At 39.0% G+C, this 22133-nt stretch overlaps 1 protein-coding gene across 4 annotated transcripts; it reads left to right on the top strand.

Moving 5' to 3' along the window:
• The first annotated feature begins 53 nt into the window (after window positions 1-53).
• Window positions 54-18860, top strand: LOC142056598 (uncharacterized). Of its 4 annotated transcripts, XM_075091721.1 has the most exons (5): window positions 54-149; window positions 483-1058; window positions 1309-1410; window positions 1974-2070; window positions 2144-4268. In XM_075091721.1, exons 2-5 carry the CDS (start codon window positions 937-939, stop codon window positions 2615-2617), a joined length of 795 nt encoding a protein of 264 aa, XP_074947822.1. In that variant the 5' UTR covers window positions 54-149; window positions 483-936; the 3' UTR covers window positions 2618-4268. The 4 variants fall into 4 exon arrangements, 1 of the variants encoding a protein (XP_074947822.1); XR_012660391.1 differs by lacking the exons at window positions 1309-1410; window positions 1974-2070; window positions 2144-4268 and adding exons at window positions 17619-17767; window positions 18614-18860 and having other exon boundaries at window positions 54-1058; XR_012660392.1 differs by lacking the exons at window positions 483-1058; window positions 1309-1410; window positions 1974-2070; window positions 2144-4268 and adding exons at window positions 17619-17767; window positions 18614-18860.
• The last annotated feature ends 3273 nt before the right edge of the window (window positions 18861-22133 follow it).

Below are 22133 nucleotides of genomic sequence, written 5' to 3' on the forward strand. Positions count from 1 at the left end.
GATCTATAGTGATTCTCTCCTACCCTTTCCCTCCCCACCTCCGCTGTAGGCTGAACCGAGCAACGATTTTTAAAGCAAATGTTTACTCGCCTTTCTTTTAGGCAGAGCTGGTGCACGTCCGGGGCTCTGCATTTTGCGGAATCACGCTGGTAAGAAAACTCGTTTCGCACAGATTCCCACCTTCCCCTGTCGTGTCGGTGCTTTTGTGAAATAGCTGCAGTCACTGTAACTGCATAAAACTCCAGGGAGGAAGGGGGGGCTGCCTTAGATCTCAGACTTTCGTCCTGCTTCCCAGTGCTGTTTGAGCCTTTTGGTCTTTGTGTTCATGTTCTTCCTATTACCATGATTTGAATGTGTCTTTCCAGTGTGTTTGTGGGTTTCCTAGGAGAAAAAAAAATCACTTGGAAAAGCTGATCAGGAAGGGGGCGAGAGGGTTAGTAGAATAAACACATGTAAGAAGTAACAGATTTATTTCCGAACAGAGACTTGCTGCTTCGATGATTGCTAAAATGTAGCGTCACCTACCTGGCTAAGTGGGAAATAAACTTTAACGTTAAAGCTCTCCGCTCAACTTTGTTTATTGTGGCTTCCTTAGTTCGCTTCTCCTTTTGACTTTGTGCCATTTAACCGCCTATGGCGTCCGCGTGCCCCTGCCCTGCGCCCCCGGTGATGCCGGCTCCCGTACCCGCACTCTCCGTCCGGATCCCATTCAGAGGGAAAAGAGGGAGACTCCGGTAGGGGAGGGAGGACCTGGGCGAGCATGGGGCAGCCAGTGGGAAGAGAACCGCCGTGTGTGTGTGCGCGCAGCGAGGGGGAGGCAGGAATCCAGCTGCTCTCTCTCCCCCCGTGAACACATGTGGGAAAACAAGTTGTTGCGGGTTCTGTGTGTGCGTGTGTGCATTCCTCCTTTTAAACGGTTATTTTGAATAAAGACGCATGCAGACGAATGTAGTGAAACGTCTCTCTTTCATCGCGATGCCACATTTGAGCGAAAAGCGGCCGGATACGTTGAGGTGGTTCAAAGCACCGATCGCAGCGTGTCTTTGTCATTTGGGGCGGTGAGTGAACGTGGGAGGGAGGGAAGGTTGCCACCTCTTTCCTTGGGGAGTCCGGAGGCACAGAGAGGCAGAGTCGCGCCGCGTGGAATCGGCGCGGTGGAGCGAGCGAGTGCTGCTCTCGCCGGCGGGCCCCAGGGCGGCTGCTGCCCCCCCGGCCCCGGCCCCGGGGCCCCGGCCGCTCTCCCTGCCGGACCAGAACACAAAAGCCCTCCCCCGCTGATGCTGGAGACACTCGGCTTTATATCTGCAGCATCAGCGAGAAAGCCCGGCTCGGCGCAGGCTCAGTGTTCACCGCCGCAGTCCCGGACGGAGGAGGGGGGCTCGGGAGCTCAGCATCTTCGCAGCGGGTTAAGTAGGATTAATACCAAATCCCCATTATATTTGCCAAGCAACTTGAATTTATCGAAATTCCCCCTCGCTGTTCTGGAGCTCCGAGAGGAGGAAATTTTGCCCACAGTGTAAGATCCAAACATACCAGAACGTAGGAATACCAGCATACTGCATTACACTGGCTCCCTGCACTAGCAATACAATTGCAACCCGAAGCTCCCGCTGTTCCCTTCCCTTTGTGCTTTTAAACGCAGCCAGGAAACTTAATGTATTCGCCAGGGGAGGGGCGGGATGAAAGCGCTTTTAACCTCCCCGCCATAAACTTTAATCGGATTCGGGGCTGTTGCACGGCATGAACACCTCGCCTCTTGTCTGAGTCTCCTTCCCCGTTGTCTCCCATGTCTACTCCTACTACGGTCTGCTTTGCGAGAGCCTCTTTCAAGCGAATGAGTGATTTCTTTCTCTTGCCATGTGCAATCGCTCCCCCCTTCCTTTCCTACCCTCGCTGGCCTCCCTTACACACACTGTGCCTTTCACATGCGGTCTGCGCCCCCCGGCCCCCCTCCCCTTCTTTCTTTTTTGCAGTGTCTTCACATGCAATCTCTCTCTGAATGTGCAATGTCTTTCCTGCTCGGGAGTGCTGCGTCCTTCACAGTGGATTGGTTCCTCTTTCGGAGCAGAGGTAACGGCCCCCCCCCCCCCCCCCTTTCCTATCATTCTCCCTTCCTCCCCCTCCCCCTCCTTTCCTCCCCCAGGGCAGGCGGCCGGCGTGGGAAATGGGCCCGACGTGCGCTGCATGGTGGATGGCCGCGCCGCTCCCGCTCCACGTGCCCCGGCTGCCGGGGGGGGGGGGGCGGGGACGGGGCTGTGCCGGCCGTGTCCCCCCCTCCGCACCCCGCTCCTTCGTGCGGGGGCAGCGGGGAATCGCCCCCGCCCCCTCTCGCCGGCACCACGGGCTCCCGGCCCCGCGGCCGGTGCGCGCACAGCTGTCCGGGTGTCGGCAGGAGCAAGCCCAGCTGTTTCGGGCGGGGGAGGTTTGGCCCTCTTGGTCAAATCTGTTGCGCAGTGTAACTCCCTCCCTCCCGCCCCCAGTTCCCCCCTCTCCCCCCTCTCCCCCCTTGCCCAGATGCACACAGACGCCCACACGCGCTCAGACACGACACGGCATTTGTCCTCCTGATCTGCTGAGATCAAGTGGGAAGAGGGATCACAAATGTAATCGGCTGTAATAAATAAAATAGCCCGAGATGCCGGAGATATCCAGACGGGAAATAAGAGCTTGTGTCCTTAAAGGGAACATCTGATAAGGCCACCGAGGTGGCATCTTGCGTGTGGGAAGGAATCCGTCTTGCTGACATTCGCAGCCTGCTGTACGTGGGGAAATCCTAAAGCAGCCTGGGAGCTTCCCCAGCTCCCCTGCATCCCCCCCGAAGCTCCCTCTCCGATGCTCTGCAGCGGGGCTTTGTTGTTGTAGTTGTTGATTGGAAAGACAGGGGTCATCGCTAAAATATGCAGATGCAATTAATGGCTAGTTTATCTGCAGTTCTTGGCGGAGCCCGGTTCCTGCCGCCGCCGTCCGAACCCGCGTCCGCAGTTGGCGCTTTCAGCCCACGACAATTTGTTTTTCGCAGTTGAGGAATGTCGGTGACTCTCACCGGAAAATTAGTTCTGGGATCTGCAGTGGGAATCCATCTCGGGTTAAAGAGAGACAGAGTATTTACGTACCTATACCACCCTATCCATTAACAAAGACATATTACGTAGCACCATTTGCGGGCACACACGCGCGCACACGGATAAGGAAGCTCCCGAAGGAAAAAAAAAATATCATGTGGGCTTGAAAGTAACATTTTCATAATAATACGAGGAAAAGGTTAAATACAGTAAACATGACAGCAAATTCGAAAGCGGGGGGAAAACAAGGACAAAAACCCCACATAAAGCAGATAAAGCCGTTTGAAGGAAGGGAGAAACTAACTCAAGAACTCCACCAAGGGACAAACAGATGAAATGACACCACAACAGCACTAAGCCCGCGTTGACCTTTCATCTTTCTAAAGTGTCTTGCTGATCCGGTGCAATTCTGCCGCGATCTCTTCACCTCCCTTCCCCACCACAACCTCCCGCGGCCGCCCGGGGCTGCCTCGCTTGGCTGCGGCGGGGCGCTGGGGGGGCGGCTGGATCCCAGGCAGTGCTGGCGCTTGCCCGCTGCCTGTCGCAGCTTTGCAAACTGCGCTTGCTGTGTAGTAGCGTGTAATAGGCAGGAGCGATTGGGTTATTCATTGCAGCAACAGCCCTTCTGATGGACGTTAAAACTTAAGACTTTAAATAAGGAAACTACAGATTTACTTTTAAGCAGATAACGACTGCATCTGTGCTTATTTAACTGAACGCTAGCTAAGCGTGGAAGCAGTCACTTTGTTTAAATCCTCTCTCTTTTACCCTCTGTGAGAATTTTGAACTAGATAATACACCATAAAAATTACTGACAGAGCAAAAATATTCTGTGTTGGGTAACAGTTGGTAAATATCACATGATTATAATTGCTCATTCTTAAAGTAATATTTGAGGTCTGTTCAAAAGAAAAGGTTCTTGCATAAGCATGATTCCATCAGCATTTCCAAGTTCTCACATTTGTAAAGAATGGTGAAAACTAACACTTAGCAAAAGTCATCGTGATTCTGTTTACTAGGATTTTTACAGTGTATCTATATTCCTTAGAAATCACAATGATTGAGTTTATTATTCTATAGAATTGGTTATGCAAGGTCTTTTACAGAGTGTTTTTTTTTTCTTGGTTGTTGATAAAATACCTAACAATTCAAAATCATGCAGAAGTGACAGGCAGATCATGCTTAAAATCAGAAGGAAAAATTAACAAAAGGTCTTTAAAAAGCATTTGAATTTTCCTGAGGGAAGGCAGATTTTGGTAGATTTATGTTTTATATGCAACTACAGGCTTTCCTGGATTTGCAGGGATATAAATGAGTGCTGCACCCAGCCCCGTTATTTCATAGATTCATTTTTTAATTCAACTGTTGTTCAATTTCTTTAAATGGAAAATAAACTATAGGGGAAAAAAAAGCATTTAAGGTGAGTTTGGATGAATTCCTGTCAAAAAATAGAGGGAAATTTTGAATCATTAGTATATATTCTACATAAAGAGATACAATGAGACATTCAGGGGAGATAATTGAAGCTGAATTTAATTTAAATGAAATGTATGAGAACCAGGTAGCACTGACAAAGAAAGAAAAATGTGTTCATTGCCACTGAAAATACTAAATGGGCACAGTTGATATGTATATGGATTCAGTAGCAGAGAACGGCACAGTTACTTTTGGAAATAAGGTAGGCTTTTTTTTTCATATAATGTTTCTAAGGTTGATATCAATAGTGAGCACACTGAAGGTCTCCAAGTGCTTTGTAAATTATCCCTGTGAGGTAAAAGGATGTGCAATTACCTGCTCAGTCACCCAGCAAGTCACTAACAAATGGATCTTTCCAGATTAAGTTCTTCAGACCACAGCTTTGCACTTCTACAGTTTTTATTTTTTAAAATATATTCTGAATTCACCTTAATATTTGCCTTTGAATAAATGGCAATCATTTCTGCTTTACTTGATGGACTGCTGGAAAGTTAAAGCAGCTTATTCTGAAGAGAGTTTAAAACAAGTTTGTTTGGGAGAACTACACATACAAAGGAAAGTCTTGTGTCATGAAATTTGATGGATAGCAGTAAAACATACTAAACTGGTATAGCTATATTGAAATACTGATATTTCAATTTCAATAGATCAATTGATATATTGAAATTCTCAGGCTCCTGCTCCCACTTATTTCTCAGCTATCCCTTATATACAGAACTGAGTACACAGACTTTGTAAAACCATTTTGCCTCTACACACTCTTGAAGACTTCTCAACCTAATATTATTTGTAAGTTCTATGCGCTACATTTTGGGTTGGTTTGGTTTTTTTTGTTTGTTTGTTTTGTTTTTCTTTAGGATGCTGCAAATGTCTTTGCTGTGAGTTAAAGTTTTCTTTCATTTTTAAATGAGAATCACCAGTTCATGAAATCTTTTGTCTGATAATCCTAGAGCATTCTGTGCATCTTTAATTTATTATTAACATAATTCAGGATAGCATAAAAGATCTGGCATGTCTTCGTGAATCTACTGTGTCAGCTGCCTGTTGAGCAGAAGAGAAAATATCCAAGCAAGATGGCAACTCTGCAGAGTTCAGAGGAATAACCTTTGGTATTAAAATTCAAACGTTTTTATGGATAATTAAATTCTGTAGCACTCTATTCCCTTCTGTAAGTTAATGCCAATATATGTTATTGGCTATACCTAAAATGTAATCTTTAAGTCTACACATATACTCACTTACTTATTTGGGAGCTTTAATGTTTCTGTCTACTTCATCAAAAATGATCAGTGCTCTCAGGCTGAAATAAGGTCAAACAACACAGTTATTATAAATTAGGGAAATAAATATGGTGGCAAGGAAAGTAATTTAGAATAGGACCAAGCTGTTGATTGCTTACTGGGCAGTCTATTTGGCCTTGTTCTGCAATGATTAAAACTACTTTATTAGGATTTCATAATGTTAGACTTGCCATTTCTTTTCATATGAAAAGTGCAACATCAGAAGGCTTAGAGGTCATATTGTTATAAACCTTATTTAACCGTACAGTGCAGAAGCATACAATTTTTTCCTTAATCCTTTGCTTGGCCCTAACAGATGCATGACTGTTCACTGAAAAAAAGTAAGGGCTATTCACCTACTACCATCTACAGTTAATGGTGAGCAAGCAAAAGCAAGTGTGAAAATGTGGAGTCCCTTACACCTTTTCCTGAACTAGATGAAACACATATATCCATGCCTGTGCTGCACAGGTCTAGTGAAGAGCTTTGGCATTTAGCCAAAATGAGAATTAGAGGCTGGGGAAGGCCTTGCCTAGATCACCCTAAAATAGGAATCCTGTAAGCACCAATAGAAAAAAATTAAAGCCAAATCCATCCAGCAGCCAAATATATTTTAGGCTGTTAAGCACTGATGTATATACTGGTACAACCCTGATCAGCTGTGCTTCTGAAATGTTTTGCATTGTTATCTTAATTCTCCAAAATAAGAGTGAAGGTGGTGTAGCCACCCTTCCTGTGGGGAAGATTACATAGCCTGCCTTTGAAATAATTTGTTCTTCTGTGCCTCCTTTGCACTTTTTGCTATGCACAGGCAGCCATACTTTTATGCCTGCTTTAACTGTTTTGCAAAGTTTCTTGGTGATCATCCTTCACATAATTACATTTTTAGCTTCCTTTATAAGAGTAATAAGTACTGTACAGAGTGGGTTTTTATGCCCTACAATATATCTAGAGGAAAAGAGCTACTGATAAGTTTCCACATTTTTCATCTTCTGATAGAAGCCTGACATATCTTCCAGTTCATTCATTCTGTGAGATGATTAAAAAGTTGCTCTTCAACAAACTAAACCTCATCCAGGGCTCAGCAGGAAATAACTGCAGTCTAAGCACAATAAAGAACAGACAGGGCAAACCAAAGTATACCTCTTTCTCTGCCTTTTAAGATCATGGGAAAAAGAGAAAAGCAGTCTAATATTGTGATAAAACTGGTAACCTGCAGCAGTTGGTTGATGGGTAAGGACATAGAACCTAATCCAAAGCATACAGAAGTCAATGGAAGTACTTTAACTAAATAAGCTTTGCATTAAGCACCTAGTGAGTGGATGATGTTTAAAGCCTTCACATAGATCTTAAACAGATGAGTGAAGAAGAAAATTACGCGCATTTTAATCAAAATAAATGCCATTAAACCACTTGGTGGTGTAAATGTTATTTTGCCTGACCACAGAGATTATGTTTATGACTCAAAATAAACTGGTGGTGGGTCCTTGGGGGCTGAGACCTATCCTCCACTGGTGCAAGCACTCATGTTGCATAAACCCCATATTTTATATGTATATATAAAAATATATAAAAATAAAATTCTTATGTTGATATTGATCTCAGAGTTCAATACATCACTGTAAACATCTGCAGGCTGTTTTTACCCATTTAGGCGCTTACAGAAAGCTTTTCTCTTGTCTTAGTTTTGTTTGCAAAATAAAACAAGATTTTCCAATTTCGTCTCATGAATTAAGTTCTGCATTCCTGATATCGTGCTGACAGACTTCCCCTTTACCTCACTCCATTTTTAGTGAAGTCTTCAGTGAATCTTTTTTTAATGTCGAGAACAGGAATTGTTCATGATTTTCATCACAAAGATGTATTCTACCTGATTTAATAGTATTAAATATCCCGTTCTTTCCCAAAAAATACTTTGTCTAATACTCCGTATCAACATTTTTCATAGCTACATCATGTTTTGGTGGCTGATAGTCTTTCTCTAGTAGATTGGCTGGATCTTTCTTTTTCTCTGTCATTTCCAGCTGAATGAACTCAGTTTATAGCAGAAAATATTGTTACATTGCTCTTTGTACTATTAAATTTAATCCCGTTTCTATTCTAGAATTCATCAAGGTCACCTGATTCTTCCTGTATGTTTTCATGATTTCCACAATTCTCAGACTTGTTTTACTAGCAAATTTCAGCAGCATGCTCCAAGTTTTTGTGTTCTAGTCTTTAACTGAAATATCAGAAAGGTCTATTGCAAGACTGCCCATGAAGAACCCCTTAACAGCTCCCATGTTAATGATGCAAACACCTAGCACAATCTGTTGTCCTCTCCTGAGTAGTCAATTCTTTATCTTCTCAATCTTAACTAATACTTTTCCTATCAGATAATGTCAAAATTGTTTTGAAATCCAGATAGGCTAGATCTTCTCCACTTGCCTTGCTCAGAAGATGAATTATTAAAGAAAGATATCAGGTAAATGGTATCATCTACTCTTTGAAACCTTTAGATAGATTTTATTAAGTTTGCTTTGTACTTCTGTGTACATTCTTTGCTTCAAAGTTTACTCTGAAGCTTTGCATTCTAAAACCATCTAAAAATCATATTGAGAGATCTGTTTACTCTATTTATTTCCTCCCTTCAACTTCCCTTTTCAAATGTAGACAGGCCATTTGCTATTTTCCGTAAATGCTCATCCTGATATACTTACTAAAAATCCTTGTTCTAGACCCTTGAGGTGTATGTATTAATTCCTTCAGGATTCTTGAGTGAAGGTTATCAAGACTCTTCGAGTATTTTGTAGTCTTTGAATGAATTTCATTTCAGATGTGATAATTCTTCCACACCTTTACTTTCATGAATCGTTTTCCTCATTTCAACACCACAATCCTTGTTGAAAGCTGAAAGAATGTATAATTTATTTCGGTATCTCTAAGTAAATAATTATAAATTTACTTACGTTTTGCTTATTTATAGCATGTTCTGCAAAAGTGAAGCTGTTGCTTTCTTAGCAATAAAATCTGTAGATTTACATTTGACATTTCATTAAAGTCTACAAGGTGATACACTAGTTACATATTCTGCTATTTTGCCACTGCATGTCTTGTGGTCTGTCTTGTCTGTTACCTACATAACATCTACATCATTCATGTGCAAGTTCATTATTCTGCATATCTGAACGCTTCATATTAAAAGAAGGAGAATGAGAGTGAGAGGGGAGGTAGATCATTCCAGGACAAAAGAGGCTGTGTCTGACCAAAAGGAACTTACCACCTTCAAAGAGTTGAATAGTGCATAGGTGGAAGAAGAACCAGGGGAAAAGAAATGGAAAACATGCATGGGTTTGGCTTTTCATAAGAACAGAGCTGTCCAGAATGTCAAAGGTCAATCCAAAGAAAGACAGATGTTACCGGTTACCAGGTGTTACCAGGCTGAATATACAGAAAGTGCATATATTTTTATTTTAAGTCTTTGATGAACAAGGAAAATCTGGATACTAGAATATATCCTTCCTTGAAGATTCTTCTGTCAAGTAGCTTAGAAAAGTTTAGACAGATAGATTAGAAAGAGAGGATTAGAATAGAGTAATGGGGAGGGTGAATATAGGGAAATGTGGGTTTTTTTTTAATTTATTAACAAATGCAAATAAAATTTTATTAGGGAGAAATGAAAAAAAAGCAGATTTCAGAAAGCTGAGGGAGCTCCTATTTTAATTTTAAAACTCTGCATCAGCACAGCTGGGTGTGTCTACCTTTTAAATAATTATCTTTTATTTATTAACTTTTATTTTTCTTTTAAAAACCTTTTGGCATTTTTGTACTAATCATCTATTTTCTTTTTCTCAAGTGAGACTGCATGACTTGTAGTGTGATTTAAAGATAATGTATTTAATTTACTTCAGTTCCTAAAAGTTCATGAATGCAAAGTAATGAGAAGAAAATTTTTATAGTTTTCATCTAATGTGTCATTCTTGGAAGAAGTTACTGACTTAACTTGGCATTATTACTACTCTAAAAGTTATAAGTAAGAATGATAACATCAGCTATTATGTCTTCATGGCACTTCAAGTAATACGTCTTTTTTTTTTTTAGTTTGTACTTTACTGAGCTTTAGCACTTAACTTCTCTCCAGGTCTGAAGCTATAGTTAAATTTTTGAAAAAAGTCAGGCTGATTCCATGATATCTGATAATGAATCTAGATTATTTTACCCATGATGAAATCTATAGACAATCTTGTTTAAATAATTTCAGCACTTTCATACATTTCACTATGAACTTGAGCTTTCAAGAGGCTCACTTTTGCAAGTATTTAGTCTGAATATTAAAATCCATCAACCCAAGTTTTTTCACATTGCAGTCCATTAAAAACCTGAATTTTACATAAGATTGGTAAAGATCTTACATCTTTAGTAAATAAATAATTGAAAGATTTCATTTACATTGGATGCAGCCCAACATGTGGATGACTAATACTTTCTTGACAATTTCAGATCTTTGCCCAGAAACTACTTTCCTCCAGTATTATGTGACCTCTCTTTTGTGATATAAAAATGTGGAGCAGGAAGCTGCCATGTTTGAACACAGAGGGGTGGAAGTTAGATCTGAAGAGAGAGAAAAGGATGAAGAAAGGCTAATGACTGTCCTAAGTATCAATGATGTCAAAAAATAACTGTGAAATTTGCTATAAAATTATCCTGTTCATGCTCTCCATAAACATTGTATATGTTTAGTTGTTGTTCAAATAGCAAAGGCTTATTCAGCAGATCAAAATGATATGGCCCTGACGACCAAGCATGTAAGCATCAGTAATACAGCATATGACTAAACTTTTGTTCTGTTTTCAGTTTGGTTGGGTTTTGGCTGGGAAATGTTACATTAAAAAAAAATAGTCAAAGGCTATTATCAAGAAATTATTCATATTACTAAATCAAACACTCAGAAAGATCAGAATAATACTAGCAGCAGGCCCTTAATTCAGATACCGCTGCACCATCCATCGCAATGTTTGATTTCAATATAATTACATGTTCACGTACTCTTTCTCCACTGGATTTCATTTTGGAATCGAATAAGTAAATAAGTAAATAAGTGAAGAAATAATTTAATTAAACCCAAATGAAAAAACACATATTGAATAAATAAACAAATGCATTTCCATAAATTAAAACATATTTTTATTTAATTACACAGAACAAATGTGTAAGGTTGCATTTAATAAGAAATTATTTAATATTTTTATTTTTCCATTTTTCAGTGCTCGTCTCAAGACCTTATTTACTGCATATTGTTAAAATAACATCGTGGACACAGAATTATTAAATTGATTTTTTTTTTATGATGTACATCACTGCATTTTCTAAAAAATTCAAAAATGTTATTTAATTGGTGAAGAACTGTGTTATACTGGGGGGTTATTAGGATTCCAGTATTGCAGATGGGAAGGTGATACAGAGATGCAGGTCAAAAATACAACAGAGTTAGGATATCTAATTTGAGCCTTTTAGGTCCATATTTTGGGGAGTGCCTAGAATTATATCGCTTTTGCATGTGCAGACCAAAACTTTCACTGACATAAGGTATGCCTGGGGATGCTCACTGTTCTGCAAATCAGTCTCAGGATTTCAGGAAAGAACTCAGAAATAGAAGAAATCACAATCAAAATGTTTTGTTCTGTGACTTAATATCCCGGGGGAATTCTATGACAGAAGTGAGCGTCAGCCTCCAGCTTTAAAGTATGATGTTCTAACACTGTGAAACATAGGTCTCCTCCTTGATTTCACTTCAGAGAAGGTCATTTCTGTACAATGAAGAAAGTGGGGGCCTTGAGGGGAAAAATATGACTCTAAGGAAAGATTATGTCAGACTGCACAAGTACAAGTGAGTGGAGCTACGATTCCACCTATAACTTCATTTTGATAATTTTCTAACTATGAAATGAGCATTTCATTTTTTAACCCTAATAATGTTCTTTTAATATAATTGTGTGACTTATAGTAATTTCTGTTGCAGACAGAGGACAGCAAAGTTCCCTATCTCCACAAAAGGAAATGCATTTAGGTATATGACACTTTGGAGAAGAAGGAACTAGTGTGGGGGGAAGGACTCTTGAATAAGCATAAGCGGGAGGTGCCAGATGGTAGAAGTTCCCAAATGTTCTAGTCTTCTCTCTGGGCATCTTTTGCTATATAAGTGTGATAACATTTGTTAGAAGGCATGATTAAGGGTTTATAGGCTTCACAGATGGAATGTAATTTACTGGAAAGACTTGAAAGATAGAAGATTCAGACATGAAATGGATTCCACGAAAGGAATTAGAAAGGGTCAGGTCCAGAAAGGCAACATAGACATAATGACAACTAAATATTGTTCTGTAAACAAAAGTTTGTATGACCAGATAAATTGCCTTCACTAATTTCACTAGGTTAGGTTAGGTTGGAATACCTATCTGTGAAAGAGAAGACCTGAGTCAGTTCCCTTCCTCCAGGGATATCTGTTTTGCTCAAAGGAATATGTCATGTAAAACATATAAGCAGTTCAGAAAACTTATTTAAAGTCATTTGACTTTAAATCTGACTATTAGGCTATGGAGTTAGGTCAGTTTTCTGTCCTGCCTTTTCCTCCAGCAAAACTCGTTTACACTTCCACCCTTCCTCCAACTTACGGCAAGCCTCTTGTCCTCTCTGCTATATCTCAAGCAGGAAGAAAGCACCTTGAGGAGATAGGTCAGTAAACTTGAGAATATTCTCCTGTTGAGGGAAAAGGAAGAAAGTCATACCAGAGAAACTGATTTACCTAGGTCTATCTTCAGAGATTCCTACCCAACACAAATACATACGCTTGTTTGTATATAATTGTAAATATATTTATATTTGGTTACCTGATCATAGCAAGAAAATATTCGGCAAGCAGCTGCTGTCAGAAGTAAAATTCTATAAACAGCTAGAGATGTCAATAGGACATAAAAATTATTTATCAGAGATGTACAGAATATTGTCAATTTTCTCAGGTTAGATTCCTAGGTAGAAAGGCTTGGAACTAATAATTTAGGCTGCTTTTGTTTCTGTTATATACACTTTAAAAGCAGAAATAGCTTTTTAGAAAATAGCTTTGTTTTTAATTGACAAGAAAGATTAGATGTCAGCTAACTGCTTGTGGAAGAATGGAAGCATCATTACCGATCCTCAGTCATGCTGGAAATTTAAGGTCTGAGACTGAGAACAGCCCATGTAATAGTGCTTTCTCACCACAAAAGCACTCTCATCAAAACCACCATTCAAGGCCACTGTCACATCTGACTTACTGATTCAAAAAAACTGAACTCTGGGCCAGACAGAGGACTAATCTGTCACGAAATACTACTTTTTAAATAATATTTTCCTCTTTATTAAGGGAAAAGAAAGCTTTTAAATACTCAGCCCTTGCTTTATCTTTACAGCAGTAGGATTTCTTGTTGGTGGATCTTCGTTAAACTGATTGCAAACTGGAGACACAAATATTCCCATCTTGTGGCTATTTCATGGGACTTAAGACATATTTTAAAGAAAAGAGCGTACCTTTCTAAAAAAGAGGGCACATTTCCATTTTAAAGAAGGATGTCAGAGAGCCAAACTCGTATTTGATGTACAAGTATATTGTGGCCAGAATCCTGCTTGCTTGTAGCCTGCTTTTGATAAGGTGTTTTGTTTATCCGGCTGGCTTTCTTTAGTGTTTTGTTTCCCAGAGCTGTCTACTCTTTATAAAAATATCTACGTGCCAATTGAAGGCATTCTGAAGTCAATCAGTTGTAAATGTAAGTGTGTCTTATGGGACTTTCCTTCACTTTAATGTGGTTGATGAATATGTTCCCATGACTTTTAAATGGGCTGGTGCCTCAGCACATTTTCAAAATTACTCTATTTGAAGATATTTCCATTTATAATGGGGCTTAAATCTCATTTCCCTCAATATCTGCCCTCACTCAGTCTTTTTTAAGGCTTGTCCGGAAAAAATTATATCTCAGCTGCTGCTCCTGCTCTTAATGTTTTCCTAGTATCAGTAAGAGCAGAATCCAACTGATGTCTCACTTCGCTACTCATACAGAGACAATATGCAGACACCGCACTATCCTTCATTCTTGGATGAAGAGCTCTGTGCTACCATTTCGTATTATCTACGCACACTGCTTCTGCTTTGTGTGTCTGCTAGAGCTTCATGCCTCATGCTAGTCTCCGCGACTTCACATTTTCCCTGTAGGAACTTAGAGTAAGACTGGTAAAGATTCCCTTAATTTCAAGCTACTGCAGATCCTAATTGGGGAAAAAAAAAAGTCACCTGAAATAGTAGTACAGACACAGTCCTCGATGAGTGGAAGGAGGGAAAATAGAAGGGGATATAAAGAAGGTGAGAAAAGAGGTGGAAGTTATACTATTTGATTGTGTCCTTCACTTGCTGAGTCAGCAGGAGCCAAGAGCTCTGCAGGAGCACACTTAGCCTTCACATTTCTCCACAGAAACCCCATCTGGCCAACTAAATTGCCAGCAATTGAGAAGCCACACAGGAAGCTGTATCCAGCTATTCTCATTCAGTGTGAAGGTTACTGTGCTGTGGAGGTAGTGGGAGAGGAAATAAGGAAAACGTTACAAGACTGTGCCTCTCACATACAATAAAGGGAAGCATCGAATATGTGACCAAATTCGGGCTGTTTACTGCTGTAGTTCTGAGACACATAAAGAATTAGAGATCCTGGGAAAATTTAGCTACTACTTTAGGAAGACCCAACGTCAGGCAACCTTGGAAAGAAAAATCTTCATGGAGAAAGAAGCTGAAAGAAATTGAATAATCAAATTTTACTAGAGAATTTTGTATTTTAATTTAAAAATAAAAATCTTTACTTGTAATCTTTCTGTCATGTTATCTGAAGCAAATTTCTTGGAGCTCTACTTGGCCTTTGCAAGGATGTCTAACTTTAACCTCCATTTAAAAGGCCTAGAAAAACAAAATGCCTTCCCTGTGTCTCTTAACATGCAGTGTTCACTCAGGTACTTAACTTACATGTAAAACAAATAATAAAGATCTATCAACATTGCATAAAAGAACCCAATAATCTATGTGGGGAAAGATCCAGAGGAATATATCGGCCACTGGTTTATATGAACAATTAGTAAAACACCAATTGCACTTTAGTCCTTTACTTCAGTGTTTCCCAATGAGTGAGGCTGCTCCCTCTAGAGATGCCAGCATTAAAGGTGAAGCACAGAACACAGTATAATCCAATGAATGTATTAACTTAGGCTCTTTGCCCAGACTGGCACTGCCAGCGGTAGCAAACTAAAGGAAAGGAATGGTCAAGTACAGCAGTGTGAAAAAATGGGAAACGGGGGAGAAAAGGACAACACAGTAGTTCATAATAACTTGGTTGCCAGTGTTTTGTGTCTCTGATCACAGGAAAATATATTAGATAAGCAAATATCCCTTTGTCATAGCAATTCTTTAGTTGCCTGGTGCTAGTTGTAGTTTGGTGTCAGTGGGTTGTGTTAACCTAGAGATCTGAGATACTCTTAGGTGAGTCTCTCAATGCTGCCTTATTGATCAAGTCTTCACATGATCTAAGCAGTTTACAAGGGGATGAGTTTTCTGGTTGCAGTAGGGAATGAGTGATCATTCAGATTCAAGATTGCCAGTCCTTTGTGTTTGATGTGAGGTATTTGGGTTTCAGCAGGAGAACTTAAATTTTGGGATTTATTATTTTTTCACTGTGTGAAACTTCTTTTCCATAAGCTTTCCAAAGCTTTGACAACCTGGGAAAAAAAAGTTTCGCAGGAACAAATTAGCCAGTTGTTTATAAGAACACTTACTACCCCATGAGTTTTGAAAATCAACAGTTCCCAGCCAGTAAGGCTCGAGATATGTGTCACATCAGCAGTGAAGCAGAGAGCAGAACAGAAACAAAATACTTCATTCTATTAATGAACAGTTGAAGCTAGATATCAGCTTTTTCTACTATGTTGCAGCTATTAAATTGGCACTTGGGGCAAATTTCTACTAGTCTCAGTTAATTTTAAAATTTTAAAAGGTTTATGTAAGACTTTTCAATTTTTTTTCTAGAAAAGATGAAGGAATGGACAATTAACTACATTCTTCCCAGCCGTGTAGAAGTACCGATGAACCTTAAGTCAAGTTACAGTGAACACTGCAGAAAGAATGTTAGAGAAGCTGACCTGTTGCTAAAAGCAAGCAAAGAAATTAGATCTATTAGCTTTCTTCTAGAAATTGTGCTTTCTTATAAAACAGATTTTAATACAGAGAAGTATTTTTGTAATTCTCTGTAAAGATCATGTATTAAGAATGTATGTCTACGAAAATAAAAAACCTGATGTAATTGTACTAATCTTACTATTTTTCCATCCAAAACCGGTAATGAATACAGATTTAGCCATATTTAGTCTGTGTGTTCACAAAAACTATCTACCAAAGAACAATGTTCTTATTCAACTAGAATCACTGTCCTTTAAGTATTGAGTCTAGGTATGTATATTTTTCTCTTTGTCTTTTTGCAATACAGCAGCTGTGAGACACTATGCATATTTAAAACCATGCTTTGATCCACTGTACTTTTGGGTTAACTTCTGAAATCTTCAGAACATGTCAGAGTGGAATTTAACAACCAGAATTAGGTTTTCTGCTGCTGCCCTCTGCCACTTTAACAAAGTGCACTGTTACTGCAAAGATGCCTTCCTGCAATCATGTCTGTATCATTTCCTGGCAAAACCTTTGGCGGCAGGATGGGATCAATTGCATGACCTTTGAGCAGAGACCTAACACCAAAACCAAACCTTTTCTTTCTTTCCGTGCTGTTAGGAGTCTGCATACATTTCTGGTGAGTCCCAGTGAGCTTCCTGGGGAAAGCTGATGCAGACTCACTCTGTTCCAAGCTTCATTTCCCTATTGCTTACCAAAGGATGGTGGGAGCAAGCTTGTTCTCCTGTGGACTTCAATTCTATTCCTAATTCATCAACAGATGGCAGCAGAAAACTCCCTACCTGCCTATCTTCAGACCAAAGGCCTTAAAAATAACCTTAATAATAAAAAAGGAAAACACCCAAACCGTTGCTGCCTAAGTCTTCTATATATATAATGTGCTCTAAACTTTTCAGTGCACTGTGAAAGTCTCTTAAAGATTAATTTTATGCTGAGTCTGAATGACCAGAAGCAGCTGCTGCTTTTGGAATGAGTATCTCTCCTGTCACCTTCTTCTGTTTTCAAATGATTCTTTTATTGATGGACTTTATCTTTTTCTGGTTGTGAAAGAGTATATTGAATATAGATTATAGCAAAAAATTTGCTCTTCCCACAGATAGGTTGCTGAGATGAAAAATCAGTTCTCTGACCTCAGTAGAGACTTTTTCAAATGTCATCATTACAGTGACAGAACAAGTAATTAAGTAAGTTTTTGAGACATGCCTCACTAGATTTTGGCATTTCGTTAATTCCTCCCCCTTCAAATCAAGTAGATGATATAATAAAGTTAGTAAGTTCTTTATATATATTGAAATATTAAGATGCGGGGAATATACAGTAGTTTTTTATTCCAGTTTCTAAAAGATGCTGATATCTTGGCATTGCCAACCAAGGAAAAAGCATTACCATAAAAATTTCTGAGAGGCATTTTCTTGTGTAATGTATAATAGTGGGTGTCTGATAATAGGAAACCTCATATTATATGATTTCTTTCTAGCCTCAAGGAACATGAATTAGGCCTAGAGTTCCTGATTTCTATTCCCACCTCTTTCACTAACTTATCTTAATAATTCTTTGCACTTCACAATTTGCCAGCATGTTTCCTAAGGTGAGAGAAACTGAAGTCAAAGGAAAGGAAGAAAGGGAGAAGAAACGGCTCTTTCAGGCACTGCTGGAGGGAGTGGCTTACTGTTCTAAACATAATGGAAATGTTTGAATTCTCTGAGCCAATGATTTCAGCTGAGGTACGTTTGACTCAAATCTTCTTCAAGACATGAACATTGATTTCCCTTCAATTTAGGGAGTGGATTTTTTTCAAATTAGACTTTAAACACCGACGATGTGTTGGCTTTGTGAGTATGTTACCGAGCCCTGGTGTACTTGGCAAAGGAAAGTGTATGTCCTAGAAGCAGTGCAGAACATTTTGCCTCCGCACACTGTTCTACAGAAATCTTGGAGGAAAGCCAGCATAGTGTCAAAGCCGTAAAGACTGAAGTCGCGTTTTTTAGGAGTTTTTCCTTTTTGCTTTCTCACCCTTATTTCTGGTTTGGGTTGGGTTTGGGTTTTTGGTTTTTTTTTCTCTCCTCTAAGGAAACAGACAAACCTGCCACAGTAGGATATGCTTTGGTCCCATAAGCAGAAATATTTATTGTTTTTTACTCTTCCCCTGATCTGTTTTTGCTATCTAAGTGTTGTAAAGTTTCCCTATAACTAGGGAAAAGAAATAAATAATATGGTAAATATTTAAATGCTTTCAAAAACTTCTTGGCAGTTCTTCAGTTATCTAACTAGTTTCAGGTTCGTCATTTTCATACGAACAACTTTGGAAATAATGAAAATAACATTAATTCTTTGGCTATAGGCATGAATAGTGGTGCTGCCCTTGATACTATCTTACTCTTATGAAAAATACAACCAGTATTATAAAAATGTGTTTTTAGTCCAGGTGTTAACTAAATATAAATATAAACCAGTAATAAAAGATATAATTTAAAAGATAAGTGCTCACATCCATCGAGATGGTTGCAGAATCTTCATTTAGTCCTATCATGCTGTCTTTAATATATTTTCACATGCATTCATTTCCAAAGGACCCTGGATATTAAACATACTCCCTGAATTTTGAGGAAATTTATTCCATGAATGAACTGTGTGTTCAAACTGTTCGGCTTGTGTCTTTCCGCTCCGTATGCTGTGAATAGGTAAAGAAGTTAGAGAATGAAAAACTCATCACACATTCATTACAGTTTTCTCATGTTAGTATTTGGAAGATAGTAGCTTCCTTTGTAAATAACTTTGAAATACGTTTTAATAAAATGTTACACAATACTAAATGTATGACACTGGCAGTGTGAAGCTTGAGTGTGAACTCAACCATTTTTCAACAAGCCACCAAGAGGTGCATCTGCAACCCTGGGAGCATCTTGCTGTTGAATATTGGTCTCCTACATCTTTTATCTTACTTATTTGTTTTCAGAAACTATCTGTGTATGTACACAGCATACAGCAGGGCAGAACCCCGCAAGCCCTATCTTCTTATCCGAGCCTTGCTGTGTTAATTCAGGCATAGGAGTGGATATTCAAAATACGTATCTATTCAGTGTAACAGAACACTTACTAAGCAGGTTACTAATATGCACTAAGCACCTTGCTAATTCAGCTGTACTGTTCCTGGCATTGCAGGTGATCTACATTGCTGTGGTCATCCACCCCCATAGGGCTTAGGGTGCCTGGGGAAGGCTAAGGCTCCGTGTAGCCCACAAGCAGTGTTTTTATAAAATTATACCAAAAGTGTGTGTTGCATGGCTGGAAGTATGACACGAGAACTTGTGGGCAGTTGAGGTTGCAGTGGAAGACTCAGTGTGTACATGCGTGTGTGTGTGCGTGTTTGACTGGTGGCGAGATGTGGAGACAGACCTATTGCAGTCTTGTTCGTAGTGCCTACAGGTTAACTTTGGAGTAAATTATCCCCACCTGCAGTTTCCCTGAGAGAAAACTAGCTGTGACAGTTCAAAAGAGAGCCCAGAAGCAAACTGACATACAAGCATTGTGAACAGTCAATGAACTGCAGAGCAAAGTGAAATGGAGTGGTAAGTTGTTTGACAGCATGCATAGGTGACTTAGCCCACATGTATCTTGTCAACTGTTTCCGTATGGCACTGATGTCCTGAGCACACATACCCTGAAACACCATTCTCATACCTTGAGTTAACACTGCAAAGATTCCTGCAGAAAGACATATATACCATAACTAATTCCTTTTCCTTCTTGTTTACCTCGTTTTTGAAGACTTTTTGGTGTCAATATCTTTCAGTTCTCGTATATTTACTTAGACTTTTATAGTCAAAATACTCGCCTTTACCATTTTCAATGCATCTCTGATATAACATGGAAAAAATGAATTCCAATTTTCTTCTATTATAAATTATTATTTCCATAAGAAGGCCGTATTTCAAAGACCATTCTTTCTCTGTCCTGTGATATAATACATTTCAGTTATTCTTGATTCTTTCTATTGTCTCTTCTCTACTTTTAACGTGCCTGTTAATTTTTTTCACATTTTTTTTGCCAAAATATCCTACTTCTGTCTAGTCTTATCCAGTTATTAGAAAACTGTATTTCTGTCTTTACCTTCTCTTTATCAAAATTCCTGTAAGAAATTTTATTTCAGTAAAAATATTTTCAGTAAGAGCAGTAATTACATCAGTATTCTTCTTGTTTTGTCTAATCCATAATTGTCTTTTAAATATTTTCCTGGTTCACTTTGTAGAGATTAGACAGAAAAAAAAATAAATTAAGAGAACTTTTGAGAGCATGCCACTGAGAATATTCTTTCCTTTTTAATTTCTTTAACCATAAGAAAGCACATGTTTGTAACAAATTTGAAGTATACCGTTAAAGTGGACTTTAAGCAGAAATTAAAGTCTTACCTTCAAAACAACACTTCAGATGGTTGTATTAGCATGAATTTATAATGGAGAAACTTTCATTTTGGGCTAATAAATTTGAGGTGATCCTCAATCTCTGGTACACTGTCTAAGAGGAAGAGGGAGGGTTTTGGCCAGAAGAACAAGCAAGAAGGAGCCCAACCCCTAAATTTCCAAACTGCCCTCTTCTTCACATTTGATTTTTACTTTGCTGTATCTCTAGTATGAAATGAACGAACTCAAAATTCAGACCATACCCAAAATGCTTTGCTTACTACGCTACAGAAACTGCATGCTCTTGTTCAGGCCAGGGAACCCCTGCACACATGGCTGAACTGTAGCGCAACTTAAGTAGGAAGGATAGATTTGAGATGCAGCTTTGAATATCTTTATGTAAGTTAAGACCTTTTCTGGATTTCTGTGTAAATTGCTGTGCAAAACTGGACAATTAGCTACTGTTTAAAAAAGGAAAACTTTGTTCGGCTCACTAGGTACTCTCCAAGGGTAAGTCTGCTCTGATTGAACAAGACACCTAACACCTAGAAAAAGGAATAGGAGCTCAAATGCAAAATTGTACTTAGTGTTCCTTTGTTGGATACCTTTACATAGCTTTTTGTGCAGCCTTTGCTTAATTTTTTATTGTACAGAGATGTTAAACCTTTTAATAATTGTGATGTAGCCAGTCATTTCCTTTTACACACTGGGACTCCTAAAATTGATACTCAACAGTAGAACATGGATTTCTGTTACATTCTATTGTTGGTGTCTTTTATGTAAAGAACTGCAGTTAGGAATAAAATTATGACACCCTTCCGTTGGAACGTGAAAACACAGCCATCTGGCGTGTCTGTGTTTCATTATTTTGCCAATTTCTTTGCCATAGTCTATTTTAGTACTTGGGAGAACCTTCTTCTACCTGATATTTTTGTCAGAGTGAAGAATTAATGCTGAAAACCATACAGGCTGTATTAATAAGATCTCCTTTTCACAATCTACCCCCTGCTGAATGATTTGGTAAGGATTTAAAATTGCTTATACTGATAGATTATTCTATAAATATAAAATTTTAAAGAACTGCTGAATTCATCTAGTCTCCTGCATGATGTAATCAATTCAATCAGTACATTTTTTCCAGTGGATTTTTACAATGAAGAAAACGCCTTCTTGTCTCTCAATTAATTTACTGAATGTCTGTATAACCGTGTTTTTAAAAGAAACACAAACTGGAAGCAATTAATTTGAGTTAGGAAGAATCACACTACATAGCAATTGGATGTGGACAGACAGTCAAGAGTCATCCTTTCTCCTTCTCCAATACTGCTACTATTACATTTTCTCTTTCCATTTTCTTCTCTTTTTTATGGAGTAAAAAGTTAACATTTGTGGATCAACACCACTCTGTAGAACTTGTAAGTATATTTCTGGTTATTCTACACACATTTAATAGAGAAATTGCTGTTTTTAGTTGTTAATTTAGAGCTAGGTTAATCTCCAGGACACAATGCAGTAAATGGAAACAGGAACTGCTCCTATTTGAGCATTCTGAGGGGAGGTGTGTGGTTATAGGAAGTCTTAATCAACTCTGGGTCAGTTTGGCACTAGGATTGTGATGGTTGCTACTGACAAATACTACCACTTTGGTTCACCAACTCTAGGCAGATGAACATGATTTTGTACATCTTAC

The sequence above is a fragment of the Phalacrocorax aristotelis genome, chromosome 4, assembly GCF_949628215.1.
Source record: "Phalacrocorax aristotelis chromosome 4, bGulAri2.1, whole genome shotgun sequence".
In the NCBI taxonomy this organism is placed as follows: domain Eukaryota; kingdom Metazoa; phylum Chordata; class Aves; order Suliformes; family Phalacrocoracidae; genus Phalacrocorax; species Phalacrocorax aristotelis.

Excerpts from the sequence above, each read along its gene's own strand:
- LOC142056598 (XM_075091721.1), top strand. The coding sequence starts at position 937 with ATGCAGACGAATGTAGTGAAACGTCTCTCTTTCATCGCGATGCCACAT. Across the intron at positions 1,411-1,973 it reads GCATCTTCGCAGCGGGTTAA|TGTCTTCACATGCAATCTCT; the intron begins GTAGGATTAATA and ends TCTTTTTTGCAG. Across the intron at positions 2,071-2,143 it reads GTTCCTCTTTCGGAGCAGAG|GGCAGGCGGCCGGCGTGGGA; the intron begins GTAACGGCCCCC and ends TTCCTCCCCCAG.